General features: G+C 45.7%; 2 protein-coding genes across 2 annotated transcripts in view; one reads left to right on the top strand and one right to left on the bottom strand.

Moving 5' to 3' along the window:
• LOC119432930 (RUN domain-containing protein 1-like) overlaps positions 1 to 8,723 on the bottom strand; it is a 32,745-nt gene extending 24,022 nt beyond the window's left edge. The window contains exons 1-6 of the mRNA XM_037700076.2: positions 8,570 to 8,723; positions 7,248 to 7,378; positions 6,161 to 6,305; positions 3,375 to 3,464; positions 3,169 to 3,276; positions 2,090 to 2,242 (exon numbers count right to left, since the gene is read on the bottom strand). Of these exons, the coding sequence (XP_037556004.1) occupies positions 2,090 to 2,242; positions 3,169 to 3,276; positions 3,375 to 3,464; positions 6,161 to 6,305; positions 7,248 to 7,378; positions 8,570 to 8,581 (639 nt within the window). The 5' untranslated portion in view covers positions 8,582 to 8,723. The remainder of the gene's footprint in view (positions 1 to 2,089; positions 2,243 to 3,168; positions 3,277 to 3,374; positions 3,465 to 6,160; positions 6,306 to 7,247; positions 7,379 to 8,569) is intronic.
• A 5,549-nt stretch (positions 8,724 to 14,272) lies between these two features.
• The window catches only part of LOC119432931 (PDZ domain-containing protein GIPC3), a 31,667-nt gene continuing 26,954 nt past the window's right edge, over positions 14,273 to 18,985 (top strand). The window contains exon 1 of the mRNA XM_037700077.2: positions 14,273 to 15,010. Coding sequence (XP_037556005.1) covers positions 14,711 to 15,010 — 300 coding nt within the window. The 5' untranslated portion in view covers positions 14,273 to 14,710. The remainder of the gene's footprint in view (positions 15,011 to 18,985) is intronic.

The raw sequence follows: 18,985 nt of genomic DNA, 5'->3' as shown, positions 1-18,985 counted from the left end.
GTATATATATAATGTATACATGCATTTCGTAATGGTTTCGTAACACATATTAAATGGCATGTGTATGAAGTGATATGCATATTTCCGCAGCATTAATTCTAAACTATCTTGATGTTTATTACTTAACCTTGTCTTTAAGCCTTTCATTTATATTACATTTTGTTTTTTCACGCACTCGTAGACCTTGTATAAAAAACGCCTGCCTGCAATCACAAAGAATACCACATGTGCAAAGAATGCAATGGATCGCAGTTCGTTCAACTCAGAGGTTAGTGGAGGTCACAGTGCAGGAGTCCTATGGCCAGGTGAGGGTGTATTAACCGTCTTTGTGGTCAAATGCTCTCCTGGCAGCAGGGACCCCTGGCATGCTTTTTGTTAATATGTTTTCATAATGCCACTGTATGTAAGGGCAACTTTGTACCCCTTTATAGCACCACTGTATATGCCCATCGTTTTTGATGACCTTGACATGAGTCATTAGACATGTTGACATTCACAACACCTCCAAATCTTTTTAGGGACCCCTGCATGCTTTTTGTTAATGTGTTTTCAATAATGCCACTTCATGCACGCACAAATTTGTACCCCTTTATAGGATCACTGTACATGCCCATCATTTTTGATGACTTTGACATGAGTCATTGTACGTGTTGACATTGATGACGACACTAAACCTGTGCGCGCCTGTGGTCATAGGCTACCCACGATTTACAAGCTTGTTTTCACAGCCTTGTTGTATTCACTTTTTTTTAATAATTCCACTCTGTACATGGGCAAGTTTCATTCACTTGTTTATTGTATTCCTTTTTTTTTACTTTGTATTTTTTTCTTGTATTTTTTCACTCTTATGGCGAAAATGTATAAATTGAGCTCTGTATGCTGGCAATCGCACTCTTGATGAAGGCCGGACCCTGGCCAAAACGTCAGTAAAGTCCTGTTATGTTTTGCCTACATGCTTATATTTCTTGAACTACTTCTGTGCCGGCTCCTGTGATTCTTTGCTTCACTGATATATATATATATATATAATATATGATCGTCTCATATGTATCTGTTGACTTCATATGGTCATGATTAACAAAAATGAGCCCCTCCGTTTCCCTTCTCCTCACGTTCCTTCATAGCGGGGGTCTTGAATCTGGCAGCCTTGATGTCAATCAGGTAGCATACAAGGGTTTTTTAGCAATGTGCCTGCTCTCCAAAGTTCATGTGTTATGTGACGTCATCGGGCAAAAAAAGGATCATCCGCCCATCATGGCGGTGGCTAACACTCCCAGGGCTAGATCTAGTAAACATAAATACCCAAGTTAGCAGACAGATTCATAGCCATCGCCGTAACACAATTGGTAGGGCAACACGCGTAATGCGGAGGCGACAAGTTATCTTTTCGTCCACTTTCATTTCCCTTTCTTATTATTTTCTACATTTCAATTTCAACCATACTTAATTTCCCTGGCTTCATTATCTGTTGGCTTTAGGTGGTTATGATTAACAAAATCGAGCCCCTCGATTTCCCTTCTTCGCTTGTTTATATATATATATATATATATATATATTGTGAGTGTGCGCACGCTAAACTGGTCGCCACCCTACAGCAGCCCCCCCCCCCCCTCACTTTCCACTGAAGGGAGACATTAAGCCTTGGTTCAGACTGGGTGAATTCGGGTAAAAAAAAGCTATAAACTTATAAAACTTTATTTCCTATACAGACAGCATTTTTTGTAAAATGTGTTGTCTGTATTTCTTTTTTAAAATAAATTTATCTCCTCAAAAGCTAACTCTTTCTTTTTTTTTCCACAAAAGATGCCACCAATCAATAGCTGACAACAAGGGCAAGTTTTAATTATTGTGCTACAAGCAAGTGCAATGGGTTTTTTTTAGCACGCCAAGTTTACTTGTGTAAATATGAACGTTACTATAATTGTTTACGGTATTTATAGAACACGAGGAAAGCTAGAAACATTGAAACATTAAGCAAAAAATGGATCATGTAACCTGTATTGAAAGCTCAAAAATGTAGAATGGGTAAAGAAAGCAATTCTCTAATCATGCACTATGAACAAGGAAACAAACACACGAATGAACAGACCTCCCGTACGGCCTGATCAATCTTTCTCCGTAGGTCATCAGGATCAAGGAGATCCAATTCATCCAAGTTGAGTGGAAGCTTCTCCTTGAGATGTTCTATGATGACTGACTGTCGTTCCAGGAGCATGCTGGATGGCATGCCTGCATCACCTGTCTGTGCAACAGGAGGGAAAAAGAGATAAAACACTCCAATTCCTTTTGTTACTTGGACTATACTGTGATAGCAGATAGAAATAATGTCCCCCAATGTTATGCAACATTGTGCTACTTGTTCAATAAGTTCCAGTATTAAGTTCAACACAATGGATAAATTTAGCTCATTTTCCCACTAAATTTATGGAAGCTGTGTTGGTTTAAAAATGTTCATTTTGCCGACAGGCGATTACTTTCATGGAGAAGGCATGGTTAGTTCATTGTATCATGGTTTTTTTTTTTTTTTTTTTTTTTAAGAATGCTTTACCTAATTACCTTCCTGCAATAAAATTTTATATTGAAGCGTGTGCTCTAGGCAGACGACAACGACGATGGGGGCATTAATGGACTCCATCTAGTGGGTCAGTGGGTTTTGGCTGACGACGAAGAAGACACCGTGTCTCCGTTCTGTTTTGCTTGAACAGGTTGTCCTGCTGTTCTTGAAGAACGTCTCCCTGTCCTCTCTTGGCGTTGTACCGCGCCAATATTCACATTTATGCCCGTAAACATTTAGAATGGCACAAGAGGGTGCCAAGAAGGAGAGGGTGCCACCCCACCCATCACCAATATTTTTATGTTGCCATATGCACGTGCTCATAAAATGTAAACAGAGTGCTGAAAACATGCTGTAAAACAAGCAAAATAAAATTTTGGCCTATGCCACTGGTATGAAGTAACAATACCTCTTGTTCAAAGCACTTATGCAGAGCTTCAGAAAAGTGACAAAATACAAGACTGTCAGCAGGGTAATATTCGTCAAGTCGCAAGAGTTGGAAGCCTACTTTAACATAGCTTGGTGTGTTAAGCATGCAGCTTGTTCATGACATAGAAAGAGCTAAGCAGGACACACACACACATAATTTTTTAATGAGAACTGTTGCAACTCACCTCAAAAGCATACTTCTCAAGATCTTCGAGTTGTTCCTTCAATTGCTGAATGAGTTCCTTCTGTTTTTGTCGCTGCTGCTCTAGCTTTTCTTCTTGTTCTTGTTCCGTCTACAACAATGACAATGCATGTAGATGTCACATTAAAGTAAAGACAATTTGTAAAGAAAAGGACCTTTGCAACACGGAATGTGATGATGGCAACATACCTCTGAGAGCAAGATGCCAACTCCAGTGTGACAAGACCGCAAGTCTGGGATTCCACGAAAGGCAAACTCTTCTAGTTCTTTCAGCAGTTCCTATAAAGGCATATGATTCATTTTTCTTTGCTTGATAGAACACAGCTGTTACTTACCAAAAAATGTTCTTAACCCTTTATTGATGAGTGCTGCCTACAGGCAACATATGTACCAGAAAAAAATATTTTTTCTTGTGAAATTTTGGTATTCAGTACGAAGTTTCTTGCTAAATGCCTCCGGCCAATTAACACTGAATGGCAGGCAGCAAGTGTATTTTGTTAGTTTAGAGCAGGAACACAGGACAAAAAGGAAGAAGTTTGGCACGTGACTAACCTTGTTTTGAAAGCATGTGCAAAGGAGACAGACCAATGCAAGCTCTCCAGCTGCAGTGCTGTCACAAATGTGACATAAAGCAACTTAAATGTACACCTACGGTTCACATATGATGACAGCTGTCTGTACAAATTCCAAACGAAGCCATACGTGGCTTGGGGTGCAGCCCACTTCGTTTTCTGCCTAGCTTTTCCACCCCTATTGCTGAAAACGTTTTCGTAATGTGTTTTACACATTTAGATAGAAAATAGTAAACATTTTTGGGGGGCATTTCATGTGTGCCATCATTAAAGGGTTAAAAATGATGGCAGAAAAATAGAATGGCACAAAACAATAGCAAGGATAACCAAGCAAATGCACTGCTATAGGGCAACCAACATGCCATAAACAGAAGAGCAAATGTTATTGTGCAGTGAATCATCACATACTCACTGCAACCAAGAGAATATGTCTTTAGCAAAACTGCAGTTTGGGCCAGTTGGGTAGTGATCATATTCAAACTAGAATACATCATCAAAGAACAAAGGATGTGGTTTCTTATATAACTTTTTTTTATGCAGTTTCCTGACATTAGTGCTAGCGCATTTTTGCTTACCAGGAATTGTATGCATGAAACAAATGAAGTCTTCAGTTCCGAGTTCAGCATACGCATCGTGCTCCACTTTCTTTGTTCTTCGCCCTTTAGTGATGTGTTCTACTCTGAATATGAAGTCTACCCACATGCCGATATGACAAAAGTTGATAACAAGGTGTACGGCAGACACACATGAGCAGGGGTGCCAGACCCAATGCAATGTGGTTGGTTGCACTTTGCTTTTAGTAAACCACACTCTGAAAATTGGGAGAGGAGGAGGTTTTCCTAAGAATCTGGCAACATGCAAAACAGGGTTGTTCAATACTCAAAAGGGCCATGTAGGGAACACACAAGGCTTTGGCAGCACAAGACACTGTGCACTTGCAACACCTGCACTAAAGCATGCGTAGTTTTGGCAGGAAAGCATTTCTTAAGCTACCGCACATCAAATTCCAATATTATTTCAACGTTTTATGTGGAAGAGACACCTGCTACATTCAATGGGAGCAAACAATCAGACATTTTATTTATTTGGCATACAAAGTTGCTTTAATATGTTATTGGCTACAAAAGCTGCTGCCAACAAAGCTGCCAGTCTTTCAGCAGTTCTCCAAGGACCACACTTCTTCCAATGGCAAATGAAGACATTTGCTACCACAGTTCACAAGCATGACAGCTGGGGCAAGTCGGTAACCCATGCTGCTGCAAAGCACAGCACTAACTCGATGCAGATGGAGAAGTAAACACATAGATGGTGCAGTATGTATACAGTTAAACCTGGATATGATGAAATTGACAAATTCCCGAAAAACTTAGTTATAAAGAGGATTTCGTTGTATGCAGGTTCGGCACGAAAATTCGAAAAAGAAACGCTTACCGTATTTACTCGATTCTAACGCGCCCTCGATTGTAATGCGCACCCGTTTTCCGTGACCAAAATAGAGGGAAAAAAATCCTTTACAGTACAGCGCACCTCATGCTTTCATACAGAAATACAACTCAAGATTTACTCCCAATACACTAAAGTTGCGATGAACAAAAACGTCCCGTGGACGCGTGTCGTTTCGCACAAGCGCGAAGCGTCGTATAAGAAGAGCGAGCGACACGATGGCATTGTAGCGTTGTATAGTGTCACCTAGTTTCAGGTTAGTGAAGTGAAGCACAGAGACTTGCGCAGTAACCAAAGAGTGGCGCTGCCAGCGCGTTGAAAAAAAAAAAACATTTTTTTTCCCTTTGGCAACATCAACTGGAAAAGGAGAGTGCCGGCTTGGCGGGCTAGGCCAGCTGCAGCAAGCGGCAGGATCAGGTTTGAATGAAAGGAGGGGGAAAGGTCACGCCCGGGGCGGCAAGATCGCTGGGTCGAGAGATGCAGGCCTGCCTCGCGCACGCTCGCACGCACGCACACGTGCGCTCGCTCTTGCCTTGCAGTCGCCGTGAATTCAAGCACATCAAGCGCGCCGCCGCCGCGCTTTGCATTCTGTCGCGGCAGAGAAGGTACTTCTGGTTGCTGCTCGCGCAAAAGTGGCAAAATTTGGGGCAAAATGTCTAGGTTGTTGGCGGGGAAAATTCGTTATTTTGAGGGGATCTTCCACTGCCACTTCGTTACGTAGAGGTTTCAAATACATGTGCTTCTTTGGAGTAACGGCGGGGAATAGAAAAACTTCGTTATATCCAGGAATTCGTTATATGAAGGTTCGTTATAAGCAGGTTTAACTGTACATGTTGTCTGCATCTAGTTCATGCTATGGCTCACAGCTCTACAGCCTACGCTTGTAGTGTAGTACATCCGCTCATACCATGCATGATTCATGACACCCATTAGGCTACAATTGCATCACAAGCATCTCACCTCCTTTTCCTCCTGCGATGCATTCACAATCTGCCTCAGCCGAAACTGGACTTGTGCAAAGTGTGTTGTAAGTGCGACCAGCGATGTGTTCAGCTGCTCCTGCTCTTCTTCCAAATGTCGCAGACGCTCAAATTCCGACAGGCTGCTGCAATATTCAAATACATGAAATGTTGGCAAGAAGGAGTGATAGTACAGTTGAACAAACATGTCATAGCCAAACTTAAGCATTAGCAAGGACCACAAAGCAAGGGGCTTTTCTATGCAGAAGGAAGTTGTGCACAGTTTCTACAACCACATTAAATACACAAGTGCAGAAAAAGAATTGACAGGTTTAAGAGACCAACAGTTTGCATTCTTTGTGAATCTGTCCATGTCGCTTCAAGACTACTAAGCAAGGCTCAAAACTCAAGCTGATAACATTCACACAGACAAGCTTTTCCCTAAGATTCATTGGAACTTATTAAAAAGAAATTCCTTGTTATTACTTCGAACGTCTACATAACTGATAAAACATTTAAATTAAAGGTTGTGAACAGTCACACATGGTTACAACCATTAAGACATTGGATAAGAGAGATGTGGAACTTGATTTGTCATCCATCCGAATGGGTGGATGACAATTTCTGATGGATGACAATTTTCTTTTTCATGACACTTCCTCCACCTTGCAGGGTTCTGCAAAACTGATTCGCCATATTCAGTACGCGTGTGCTTTAAGTTGCCGATTAATTCACCCTCACGCTGCAATCTGCTAGCCTCCTGGTTAGCTGAGATGGCAGAGCAACCACCCCGGAAAGGTGTTGGTCCGAGGGTCGAATCCTAGACGAGGACAAGTTTTTCCTCAACTGCAAAGCTTTCTGAGAAACCTGTATGGGTTTCCTTTGTAGCTTCGTGTTACCTTCGGGTAGATGACAATTTTCCTTTTCATGACACTTCTTCCACTTTGCGGGATTTCGCAGAACTGATTTGCCAACAGTGTACAGGTACGTTGTGCAGCAAATCTTGATTTCAGTTTCTTGTTTCTCTTCCTCCTTTAAATATCCCCTACTTAAAACAAATTCAAAGGTCGAGCCAAAGACAAAAGTACCATGTTTCAGGATCGTCCCAGGCATCATCGATTTCACTTGAGCCAACAGGAGCCCACCTCTCAGGAGGACGGTCATCATCTGGGCTCTCTCGACCAGTGTCGTCCAAGGAAAGCGATTCCATTTGAATAACCTGAAAGCAGAATTCACCAACACCATGGCCTCGCTTGCAATTTTGGAGATTCCTCCATATTGCTCTACAGCTAGAGATCTATGTATTACATGCGCAATGAAAGAGACAAGCCTAAATTTATCTTCAACTTCCATGCCTTCTGCACCGATGAAGCCATTAATAATATTCTCCTTTCAATAATTTTGACACTATTTTTGTTTGTGTACTTGTTTTGTTCATGCTACCGTACTGCCTGTGGATATATCTCGACAGTAGGTTCCTTTCATACTCGCCGCATTTCTCCAACGCATATTACAAGTAACAGACCTGTTTCAGCATTTTCATCACCTATTTTCCTCATATATCGAACTTAATAACTGCACTCTCTCCACTCCTGCTACATAAGAACAAAGTCGCACATTATAATAACGAAAGGTGGGAGCGCGCGCGCACGTACTTTGATGATTTGAGTTCATCACCGATAATGAAATAGACGAGCAAACATTTCTGCACAGTACGCCCGCCAGCACGCAACAGAGTCAACACGGCGTTTGCTCCTTTCGGCGAACACTCGGCATTTGGTGCTGCATTTTCGTGGCATTTGCGGACATGCACTTGTCCATAATAGTGACAGCTGTGCCAGTATTCCGAAGGCAACGCATCCTTCGAGATAAAACGAAAGAAATAAGGTACATGTTGTGTGCAGCTGACGAAAATTAAGCCGCGAACCCCTCTGTTCAGAGTAAACCAGTAAATTCTGCGCACCTCAACGTCAACAAACTCAGATGCAGCACGCAGAGTCTGCGGATAAAGAAAAAAAAAAAAAGTGTATACCGCAAGAGGCTATAAATGCTTGAGAAGTGCACGTCTGACTACACTGCATAGCTGTGTCGGCTAATTCATAGTTTCATAATAATTTTATTTTTTTGTGAAGAACCTACCACTGGCGTATGCTTTCCAACCTTTCAGGTCATATGTTTCTCCATCGCACGGCAATCGTAACAACCTGGTCCCAAGTTATACACCCACATGCACGCTTTCTTGTAACGGAACGAAAGTTCAAACCAATACAGCACGAATGCATCATGCGATGCTAAACATCACACCTAATGATCAGGCAGAGTGCGGTATGGCGCGTCAAACACAGCATTGAACCGCTTCCCGGCTCAAATAGTAAGCGAAAATGAAGCTACAGTGAGCAATAATCCTTGCCTGCGTATCCATGAAGGATGACCCTTGGGAGCTACAGCAAAATATATACGAATCGTTCCTCGAAATGCCTCAATGCAACCTGCAGCACACGCACAGATGTTTCGACCAAGCTTGTGCCTGCACCCCGAATAAGCGAATGTTTTGCTGTTTATTATTTATTTTTGTTTCGGGTCGTCATGGCTGCCATGGATGATGGCTGTTCAACGTCATGACCGACGTCACCTACCGAAGCATCCTGTCGCTGTAACTATAGCAGCGCTGCAGTCGCTACTTTCTTGACAGAGGCGTCGGAGGCGTCGGAGGCGTCGTCTGCTACGCAGAGAGCGAGCGCTGCCGTTTCGACAGGTTTCGCTGCCTCACTATTCCTTTGAGCTGTGAAAGTACAGTTATGTATCCATACATTTCATCTCAAATATATTGACATCCTTATAGAGTTCAAGATTTCTTGGTGAGCAAACGTAGCTAACTGTTAACAGTAGTGACATAATTGTAGTGGCGGCCGTTACGGTCGGTTCCGCCAGGGTACATCCAAGGGACGAACGTATTGGAGATAATTCAGGATAACTACGCTGAATTAAAAAAAACTGATTTAGCTCAGCTCACAGTTTGCGGCTCATACACTGTACTGGACAAATCTAATAAAGGTGCGCAGGGCTGCGTTGTTATTGCGGCGATAGATGGCGACGGGACATAGGGTGCCTTGATGCAACGCGGTAGGCGGCGCTGACATCGAGGCACCCTAACAGGACACGTTGCATTGAGGCACCCTAACATGACATAAAGCCAGGGGCTTTAACAGGACATGGATATCATATGAATGTGTCGAATACGTCCTGTGGACGTCCCTCACATGACCGTTTGGCCGCACTTTCCATGTCCTGCGAACATCCCTTGCATGACCGCGAGGGACAAGATCTGGATCTGCTACGTACATTTCATGGGCATATGCCAGGGCCTTCTACTCGTACGCTTGCCGGCGGTGCGCGAAACCTCACGCCTGCGCCCCTATGCCTGCGCATAGGGGCGCCAGAAACCGTATGCTGCGCCCTATATCCACACAGTACGCAGTTGCTGCCGGTGTAACACCTGTGGCCGGAGCATAACGTCGCCCCCCCCCCCCCCCTCCTGACTCCCTTCCACCGGAGCCTTCCTCACCGCTTTCCTCCCTTGAGCGCGCGAGATTGAGCCGCGATCGTCGGCTCCCCTCGTACGCTTTCACTCGCACATACAGCATGCGGCATGTACGCGACGACGGTGTTATCGCCCTTAGACTTTATACGGAACATCACGGCGACGCCGACGGCAAAAATGAGCCTGGAGTGTCCATATCGCAATAATACGAAACGATGTCTACGAAGACAAAAATTTTGAGCCAGAAATAGTGAGCTTGCTCAGCGCCTTGGAAGAACTGAACGCGCTGCAGTTTCTGGTGGATATAGGTAGCGTCGTGTAGGTACTTTTCAGGAAAAGGTTCAAGGGTGTCAGATAATTATGCGTTCTCAAAAAAAGGCAAGTACTCAAATGTTAACGATCTTCCTGGGAGCTGTACATCACTCAAAGCTCACATTTGGTAGAAATGGGAGGCAGAATAAGGGCGGTGTGTGACGGAAGTTCAACGTTTCTCTCTTAGTTATATATTAGCTGCGCAAATAATTACTGCAGATCCGTTTTCCCCGTTTTCATGCGCTATAATTAATTATAGCACCGTCTTCATAGTTGGTGGAAAGGGGGGGGGGGGTGTTATGTCTAGATAAATACGGCGTTTACAAGCGTTATATGCATGTTCTTCTGGTTTCTTGAAAAGTACGAAATGTGGCGCCAAGTTTAAATTTGCACTATGTAGGTCGATCTCATGTCTTATGCGGAACGGTTTCAAGTGTGCCTTTAATTATATAGAACCTCATGATGCAACTGCTGCAAGATGCGCACAAGCCTGATATGTTTATTTATTTATTTACCCTGAGGGCCACAAGGGGCATTACAAAAGGGGCGGGGGGGGGGGGGGGGGGCGACATAAAGCAACATAATTTTCACACTCTCATCGCAGAGACGCGAGCGGCGTGTCATCAGCATCGATGCAGAAGTCAGCCAAGTGAATTTTAATAATTTCATAGTATCAAACGACCGACACTCGTAATTTGTACGGATTAGGTGAAATAAATTCGCATTTAAGTGTTTCTTTCAGGCTATACTTTTAATTATTGTATCAATTTATCAAATAACTTATTTTTATTCAACTTGCCCCGTCTTTCTCTCTGCGTGCATTTTCATGCATGCGTAACCAATCGCAACCACGCATATCACACACCCATGTCGACTCGTATTTATGCGTATACAAACTTCCGTTATGCGAAAGATGCATAAATAAGCGTGAATATTTGATCAGCGCAGTCGTTACTGTTTTAATGCTCAGGTGTGTGTGCCTGCGTGTGCGTGTGTGCCTGCGTGTGCGTGCGTGCGTGTGTAGCTGGACAGAACCAAAGTAATGTTTGCCGTCACCTGGAGATACTCAGATCATTTTTAGCATTCCAGCCTAATGACAAAATTAGTCTTAATTAATTAATCAACTTCTCAAATATTATAAGTTAGATGAAAAGTCTCAATGAGAAAATTGTAGAGCAACATGAAAAACTCCCGATACATCTTTCTGTTTTTCAATACGTGCTACATTCGCGGGATCGAATCCCGGCCACGGCGGCCGCATTTCGATGGGGGCGAAATGCGAAAACACCCGTGTACTTAGATTTAGGTGCACGTTAAAGAACCCCAGGTGGTCCAAATTTCCGGAGTCCCCCGCTACGGCGTGCCTCATAACCATATCGTGGTTTTGGCACGTAAAACCCCATAATTTTTTTTTAATACGTGCTACATATAAAGGTTTTTTTTTTTTTTTTTTTTCGAGCGAGAAAGAAGCCCGCGAATACACGCAATTAAAGTGCCTCGAGCAGCCATTCGCGCGGCAATAAGTGATACCCGATGCTTCAGCTGAAGAAAACTCCCTCAAAAAGAACAAGCAAGACGAATGAAGATGACGCGTTGAACAAGTGAATAATGAGTATTTGCTCATAAAAGCGCGTGAGGAAGTGAACCTGTTGAAAGACGGTCGACAAAATGATTCTGTGTGAGAAGCTTCAAGACGTTTTGGCAAGTACGACGACAACTATCAACAGCCACATAGCAGAATAAAATCAGCTTTAAGTGCCGCGGCCACAGTTAGCAAGAAAACGACTGCTGCGTGCACTGCAGCTGGCAGATTTTTTTTTTTTTTTTTCCTGCTGCAAGCCTTCTGTACTGTTTGCTTGTGAGCAGCACAAACTTGAACTTACGAACAGCATCTTCAAGCTAATTCATTGCTCGCCTGCACTTCCTTGTGACGAGCAAGAACTTGGCTCCTGAGCGTACTCCGGAAAAATGAAGCACGTCACGCTACGCTACATGTATTGTAAGCGCTGCGATGCAGTGTCCGTGCTTAATTTAAGGCTATAGTTTGCTGTAGAAGTTTGGCGCGTTGCTGCTTTACGCGTGCGACTCCAGAATTACCCTATGAGATTCAAATTTATATACATATATACGACCATCAAGAGTCCAAACTTTTATTTGCATGCTACAAGCTGTTATACTCTCATCATAGATCGGTGATCATACGTCACCATCGAACAAAATAAGAAATCGTTTTTTTTGGCATAGAAACAAATTTATTTATATTGGCAAAGAAGGTTGTTCATTCGATTATATGGCAAACTTGTACAGCTCGACACAATTAAATTACCATACATCTCGTTAGCACCCATACGGGCAAAGAAATAAAACTAGGGAGGTTAGCTGTGCGAATATCAATATTTATTCGATCATATTTTACATTCCTTCAGACCAATTGAGTAATTTTCATTACGCATTTCGTAGTATATAACAATACCCTCTGCGCGAATTGCGTTCGCACACATCACCTAAATAGTGATTCGCAAAACAAATTTCGACTCTAGCTCTCCCTTAAGAACTGATGAAGGGCTATTTCGTCCATGCAGAATTTTTGCTCCTCTTCCGTAGACTCAGTTCTGTCGTGTTTACCGAAAAAAAAAAACAAAAAAACAAAAAAAAAAAAAAAAAAAAACAGCCTCTCAAACATGGAAACAAACAGCTGACGGACAAGGCAAGTGCGCTACATTCGCAAGTGACAGAGCTCTGCGAAATCTGTAACTGTCTATATGTCTTAGTGAAGACAGTTTCCAGTTTAAATACAGTAGTGATAAATACGCCGCATTCCTGCAGTAGCACCACACGTCGCGCGCCGCTTGTGACAGGCATCTGACCGCAGCGCCACGTTTGTCGTCATGAGGTGGAGAAGCGCTGAACTACGCCCGAAAGATCGCGGAGGCCACGGGAAGACGCGGCAGAAGCACACCAGCAGTACACTTGAGAACGCTCTATAGCACACCTACCCATCTAGCCACCGTAATGTGGTGATACGCAATAGGTGGTATCTTAATAACCCAACCTCCCAGAATCGCTTGCGTCGCATTCAACCAGCAAAAGCATAGCCTTAAGATTCGCGTTTAAAATTCAGAGGGCGCCACCCTATGAAGCGTGGATTTGGACACCACCTGCTGCTTCCGCCGCATGCAACCAGCAAAAGCATAGACTTCAAGATTTGCACACATTTACCAGAGGGCCCAGTAGCGCACCCAGTATCTCTGCCAGGGGAGGGGGGGGTAACAGTTTGTCTTAGTTACAGCACTAATTTCAAATTCTTCACGGGAAATTGTCAAGAAATGCGCTTTCTGCGCACGTTTGCGAGTGTGCAGACGATTGCGCGTCTTACGTACACCTTAGTTGCAGTACTCAAAGGCGCAAGGAAAGAAAGGGGGTTTAACAAAAGGGGGGTTAACTCGGCCTCAGGGGGGGGGGGGGGGGTTAGAAACCCCGAACCTCCCCCCCCCCCCCTCCGTCGGTGCAAAATAGCACCCCAGTGAGAGGGCCTCACCACCAGGAGTAGATTTGGACATCACCCGGTGGTGGCGCCCTCTAAATTAACAATGCAGATCTTAAAAGGCTATGAATGAATGAAATACCCTATTCAAAATGAAAAGGGGGTATGTGTCATAAAGTTTTATGGGTGGGACTCTCTGTTACGGTAGTTCTGCCCAGGCTCCACTGGCATCCGCCGCCCGACGGACTTGATCTAGAATTGCTTGCTGCAGCCCAGGTCCGAGCTGGCGAGCTGTGCCTCCCACTGATCCATACTAATAATTGTTTGATATGCTTCTGCTTTGCATGCAGCGAAAGAAATTGTGGGAGCCATCATCGACAATGGGTTCTGGCAATCCTGGCAACAACAGGTGGAGGTCCAAATAGCCCAAGTCCACGTTCCAACGACGGCTCTCTCTGGGTAACAGAAGCCGATCTCAAAGGCCATGCTTCTGCTGATTACATGAACCGAAAGCGATTGTAGATCCGGAAACACGCCATATACACTGCCCAAGGAGGATTAAAAAAAATTTTTTTTTAATCCTCCTTCACACTGCCATATGCCATATGCTATGCCATATACACTGTTTTAAACCTTACAGACAGGCGCCAAAGGTGCTTTCTTTGAAGCAGGAACGCAGCTAGTGCACCCTGTCGGTGATGACGCGCAATCACCGCGCACCTGGCCACCTGGCGGACCCCGACCAATCGCGTGCTGGCGTTGCCCACAAACTTGTTTGTTCCCCCTCGTCTGTCTGTGTTGCTGGCGGCTGGTGGCGCGAGAGGCAAAGATCGCTCGGTTGGCGGTGGGGGGGTCGTGCACGGGACACCGAAGCAGTTGCATGGTCGGTAGGTGGGGCACCCCCGAGGCGGCGACCAGTTACCTCTCCAATTACGCTGGCAGTCCACGACTTCCCGCATTGTCTCTCCGCGCGCCGTGCTGTGCTCGTTCTGTGTTATGTGCCCCTAATGAGCGCCTCTTGCCTGCCACCGATGGTGTGTGAAGTCCACAACGGCCATGCGCGGTCATGGTGATTAGATAACGGACTTCGGCCGGCAGTGGTGCTTGCTGGCGGCCTACCCGCGAAGTGTGCTTCGACCGGTGTCAATCGGGAAAGTCCTGTGACAGTGCTTGAGGCGGTGGGTTTCCACCGTGCGTCGTCGCGACTCAACAGCATGCCGCTCTTTGGTAAGAAAAAACGAGACTCAGATTCCCTGTCCCCTGACGGCGACGCCGATGCCAACGGCGCCGCGCCTGGAGGATCGCCGACGGCGAACGGCAGCGGAGGCGTGCACCCTGCTTCCTCGCCCGCCGGTTCTACAGCCGACGGTCTGTCCAAGAGCCTGCCCAAACCAAAGCTAGTGTTCCACTGCCAGCAAGCGCAGGGCAGCCCGACCGGCATAATCTCCGGCTTCTCCAACATCAAGGAGCTCTACCTGAAGATCGCCGAGTGCTACGACTTCCCTGCTTCGGACGTGAGTAGTGTCGCCGCGTTTCCGGCTCAACGGGAAAAACTTGAGCGCGCGGCGTGTTATGTGACGCGCCACTACATCCACGCGGAAAGCGCTACTGTGACCTAAGCGTTGCATGAACCAAACACCTAGCAGTTTTGTAAGGATTGACGAGTAATTTCCTACTTTAGGACTTGTTGCTGAAGCATTGTTTCTGTACGTAATTCCGTATGATTTGTTCCGAGTTGGACGGTTCAGACGAAAGTGTCGGGCACGCATCTGTGTGCTCCCTCATGGAAACATTCGCATGTTCCTCTTCGAAGAACCCTGCGACAAATTCATGGTTCATTATAACATGCTGAAATGTGGGTGCTGCCCGCGCGGTTTTCAAAAACATATGCATTCCACGAGCAGAACCTTACCGCACCACGCGCATTATTCATTGTACGTACTACCAGGGTCCTTCAATACTTTAGGTAGTACGTCGTTTTGTATTTCCCTGAAAGGAAGGTGGAGGGGGTCACACAACAAGCCGGCACGGCCAGCGCGCGTCGGCCGGCCCGGTAGGAAAGTGGAAAAAATCGGCTTTGTGCCGGCTGCGGGGCTTCCTGCGGCCGCGTGGACCGCACGCTGCGCATGCCTCGTTGCCCTGTGCTGGCGCGTTGCTTCATACCCGTTACGTTTCTTGTCGGCAACAAAGGAGAAGAAGCGGGAGATGAAAGGAAGCTTTTCTTTCTTCCTCCATTATTATTTCCCAAACGGCGCACTGCTCGGCTTAGGTCACAGCACACGCCGTGGCCGCGGATTACAAAAAGTCCGTTGCTTCTGCCGGGACGGCCGGCTTACGTGTAGTGTGTGCGCGTGGCCCAGCGACACGAAAGCAAGAATACGCAGTCCCTGGGCGTCTGTCGACACGGTTTTGTGCGTCTGGTGTAACGCTACACCTGGCTGACGCCGCTTCGACCGCGCGCGGTCGCTCAGGTCAAATGCCGCGCCGATAGCGGATGGGTGGTTGGGAGGAGGCTGTCGTTTTTGACGGCTCGCTGAAGGCTGACTCGCGTGCGAACTTGTCCCGCACAGAAGGGCGCGCCGTTGCTGACTAAGTGCGCGACCTGTCCGTGGACACGTGATCTTTGACATCTGCCTGGCCGTACTGTGACACTGTGTTTTGAGATACCAATATGTCCTTGGTAGCGTACTGCAAAGCCATGCATTCTTGCCGACTCGGCAGTCCGCCAATAGTACGTAGTCCGAATAACATTGGCTACTCTTCCCCCCCAGCCGCGTTGTTGAACGTTCATGGACTTGCTTCATTGTCTCGCTGCATTGCACGAGGACACTGGTTCGATCGCCAGTCATGGCGACTTCAATGTGAGGCAAGCAGCGAGACAGACGAACGTTGCTTTAAGTGCGAAGCACTTTAGGGGGCCGGGCTGTCGGCGTCTGTCGCGTGATCACGCTCAAAACAAGAGCTAAGCACAGGGTCAAAAGAAGTGCAGAATTGATCAAATCCGGTTCATAATAAACTAACATGATTCAGAATAACTTAAAGGACAGGAGTAATTAAGTGCATTAATTCACAGAAATTCGTTAAAATCGCTTCCAGCTATCATCGGCAAAGGCTTTGGCTCCAAGTGCGTGGCGGTTTCCCAGTAGTTGTGCCTTAGCACAGGTGCCAAAACGGATGATGGATTGCTAAACAGAAGATAAAAACAAGGGAAACACCAGCGAATCACTGCTCCGCACTTCCACAGCTTTCACGTTGAGTGAAACTGCACTTTCAGGTTTGTTTACCATCCCCGCAGCAATTGCGATTTTCTGACTCAGATTAATCGAATAACTATGCGTGTGTAAAATTTATGTACTCCATGTGCCTATTACAGCGAAGCTGTTAAGGGCTAGTTCCCCCAGGATCGTGTCCGCTTGTAGAAAAAAACTATCATCAGCATTTCGGCTCCATGTGCGTAGCGGTTTCCCGCCAGTTGCGCCTTAGCACAGGTGACAAAACGCGTGACTAACATGACTGATAGGTCATGACATCAATAACATCGCATGCTCGTCATTTACGTCACGATTAACGATAATAAAATCACTTGTGGCGCATACCCGCATTAGATAGCGATGATGCGCCAGGGACAAGGAAGGAAGGAAAAAGAGAGAAGGTAAGAAATAAATCACGTGTGGCTCATACCCGCGTTGGATAGATATGTAGTTATGAATCGCCGAGAGCAGGAGCGGGAGAGATCTCACAGGATCCTGACGCTGCAGTGTCTATGACGACGCTATAGTCTATGAGGGTGGGGCGGACTTGGCGCAGCAAACGCACTATACTTGGCCATCGCGCCGGACGAAAACAAGACGCCGGTGTCCTTGCTCTTTGACGAACATGCCGAAGACGCTCAATATAATCAATAATGATAATATATAAATTCACTATAGCAATATTCACTACAGCAGAACCACCATAGTCGCCGCTTCGCTGGCTTCCATCTTTACTCCATTTTTTGTTTTGAGCTGATATATAATTTCAGAGAAAACGTGTATGACATACGTTGTTTTCGCACAATATATTTCCGAGGTTCCGGCTGGTAAACCAGCCTTTGTCCAAGTGTGTCAATCCGCGTGTGGTAGGCGCGTCTGCTTGGATATGTGGTTTGGCGGAAGCCTTCTTTGGCACAGCATGCACAGAAATACTTCCTGCTTGTTTGAAGACCTTATTTAAGTCTATTGGCGCAGGACAAAATGTAAATTTGTTCACTGAAAAGTGCATTAAATTTATACAATGCATGCGCCCCTCCAGGTTTGCATACAAGGTTTCGTGTTCCTAAAGACTGCGACGCGAGTACGCCTGAATAACGTCGCTCTATACTCACTATTTGGTACTGCTCTCGTATGCGCTATAAATGTGCGCGCCCTCCACATTTGGACCCTTATATTATCTTTTGGCCTAACAGCGACGCGATCAACTTTTCGGTACGTGAAAGAAAACACTTAATATGAATGGAATGGTAGGTGAGTGCTTTGGAACTCCCTGTGCCTTCGTTCGGATGAAAAAGATCGACGCCGTCAATTGATTTTGGATCGCGAGAAAGGCATAACAATAATATCGGCAGGATAATACAAAGGTTGAGTGTTTTGCTGGCGTGTTGCCGGTATCTGAGGAAGCTTGTGGTCATTGTTTGTTGAGCTGTGGGGCAAAACGTTGAGGTGAATTAGAAGCCTTTAAACGGTACAGAGCACAGTGCAATCGGCGATAAAAAGAATAAAGGCTGCGCGGCAGGTCCAACGCAATTTGTTGGAATCTACATATAGAGCGAAGCTTCGTTTTAACATATATAGAGTGCTGGCACCTGTGTTATTGCAGTGTCAGTGCAAGGTTACACCGAAGGCCCTCGCCCCAGCCGCATCGTCCATGTGCTTCGAAACCCTTTGCTCGGGTGCGCGCGCAAGTGCTCTCGCGCACCCGCACGGGTGTGACACACACACGGTGCAATAGTGTAGAACTGGGCGAGGTGGCTCATCTTCGTGGTAAAAGCAGCGCAAAAATAACGGCAACACTAGAAAGCGCATGTCTTGTGTTGGCGTTATTTTTGCGCTTTTACCATGGTGATATAGAAGTGGTCGGACTGTGAAGTGTTTTGTACAAAAGACGCCGTTTCCTTTCCACTCTTTTTCTTCGTGCGTTGCGTCTTTCCGTTGTATGAAGATATGCGGGTAGCTGCTAGAGAGTCGGGTAGAATTCAGGAATTGACAGCTGCAGGGTGAACGTAAATTGGAGCCAGACTGGGTTAACTTGAGAGCGTTTGAAGCTACCTTTGTCCAGCTGTGCAGGCTTAATTAGGATAATGATTTGTGAACGTGCGCCCGGATAAGTCCGTGCAAGCTTGGTGAGCAAGCAGCTTTCGCTTCAGCGAGGCATGCAAATTTTGTGTAGGTAGCTGACTGATGGCGGGTCATCGTCAGCCGGCATTCTCATTACAGCTGGAAATGCACAGGCTC

The sequence above is a fragment of the Dermacentor silvarum genome, chromosome 11 (genome assembly GCF_013339745.2).
Source record: "Dermacentor silvarum isolate Dsil-2018 chromosome 11, BIME_Dsil_1.4, whole genome shotgun sequence".
Classification (NCBI taxonomy): Eukaryota; Metazoa; Arthropoda; class Arachnida; order Ixodida; family Ixodidae; genus Dermacentor; species Dermacentor silvarum.
The sequence above is the reverse complement of the archived record's forward strand: the minus strand, read 5'-3'. Positions and strand labels throughout refer to the sequence as shown.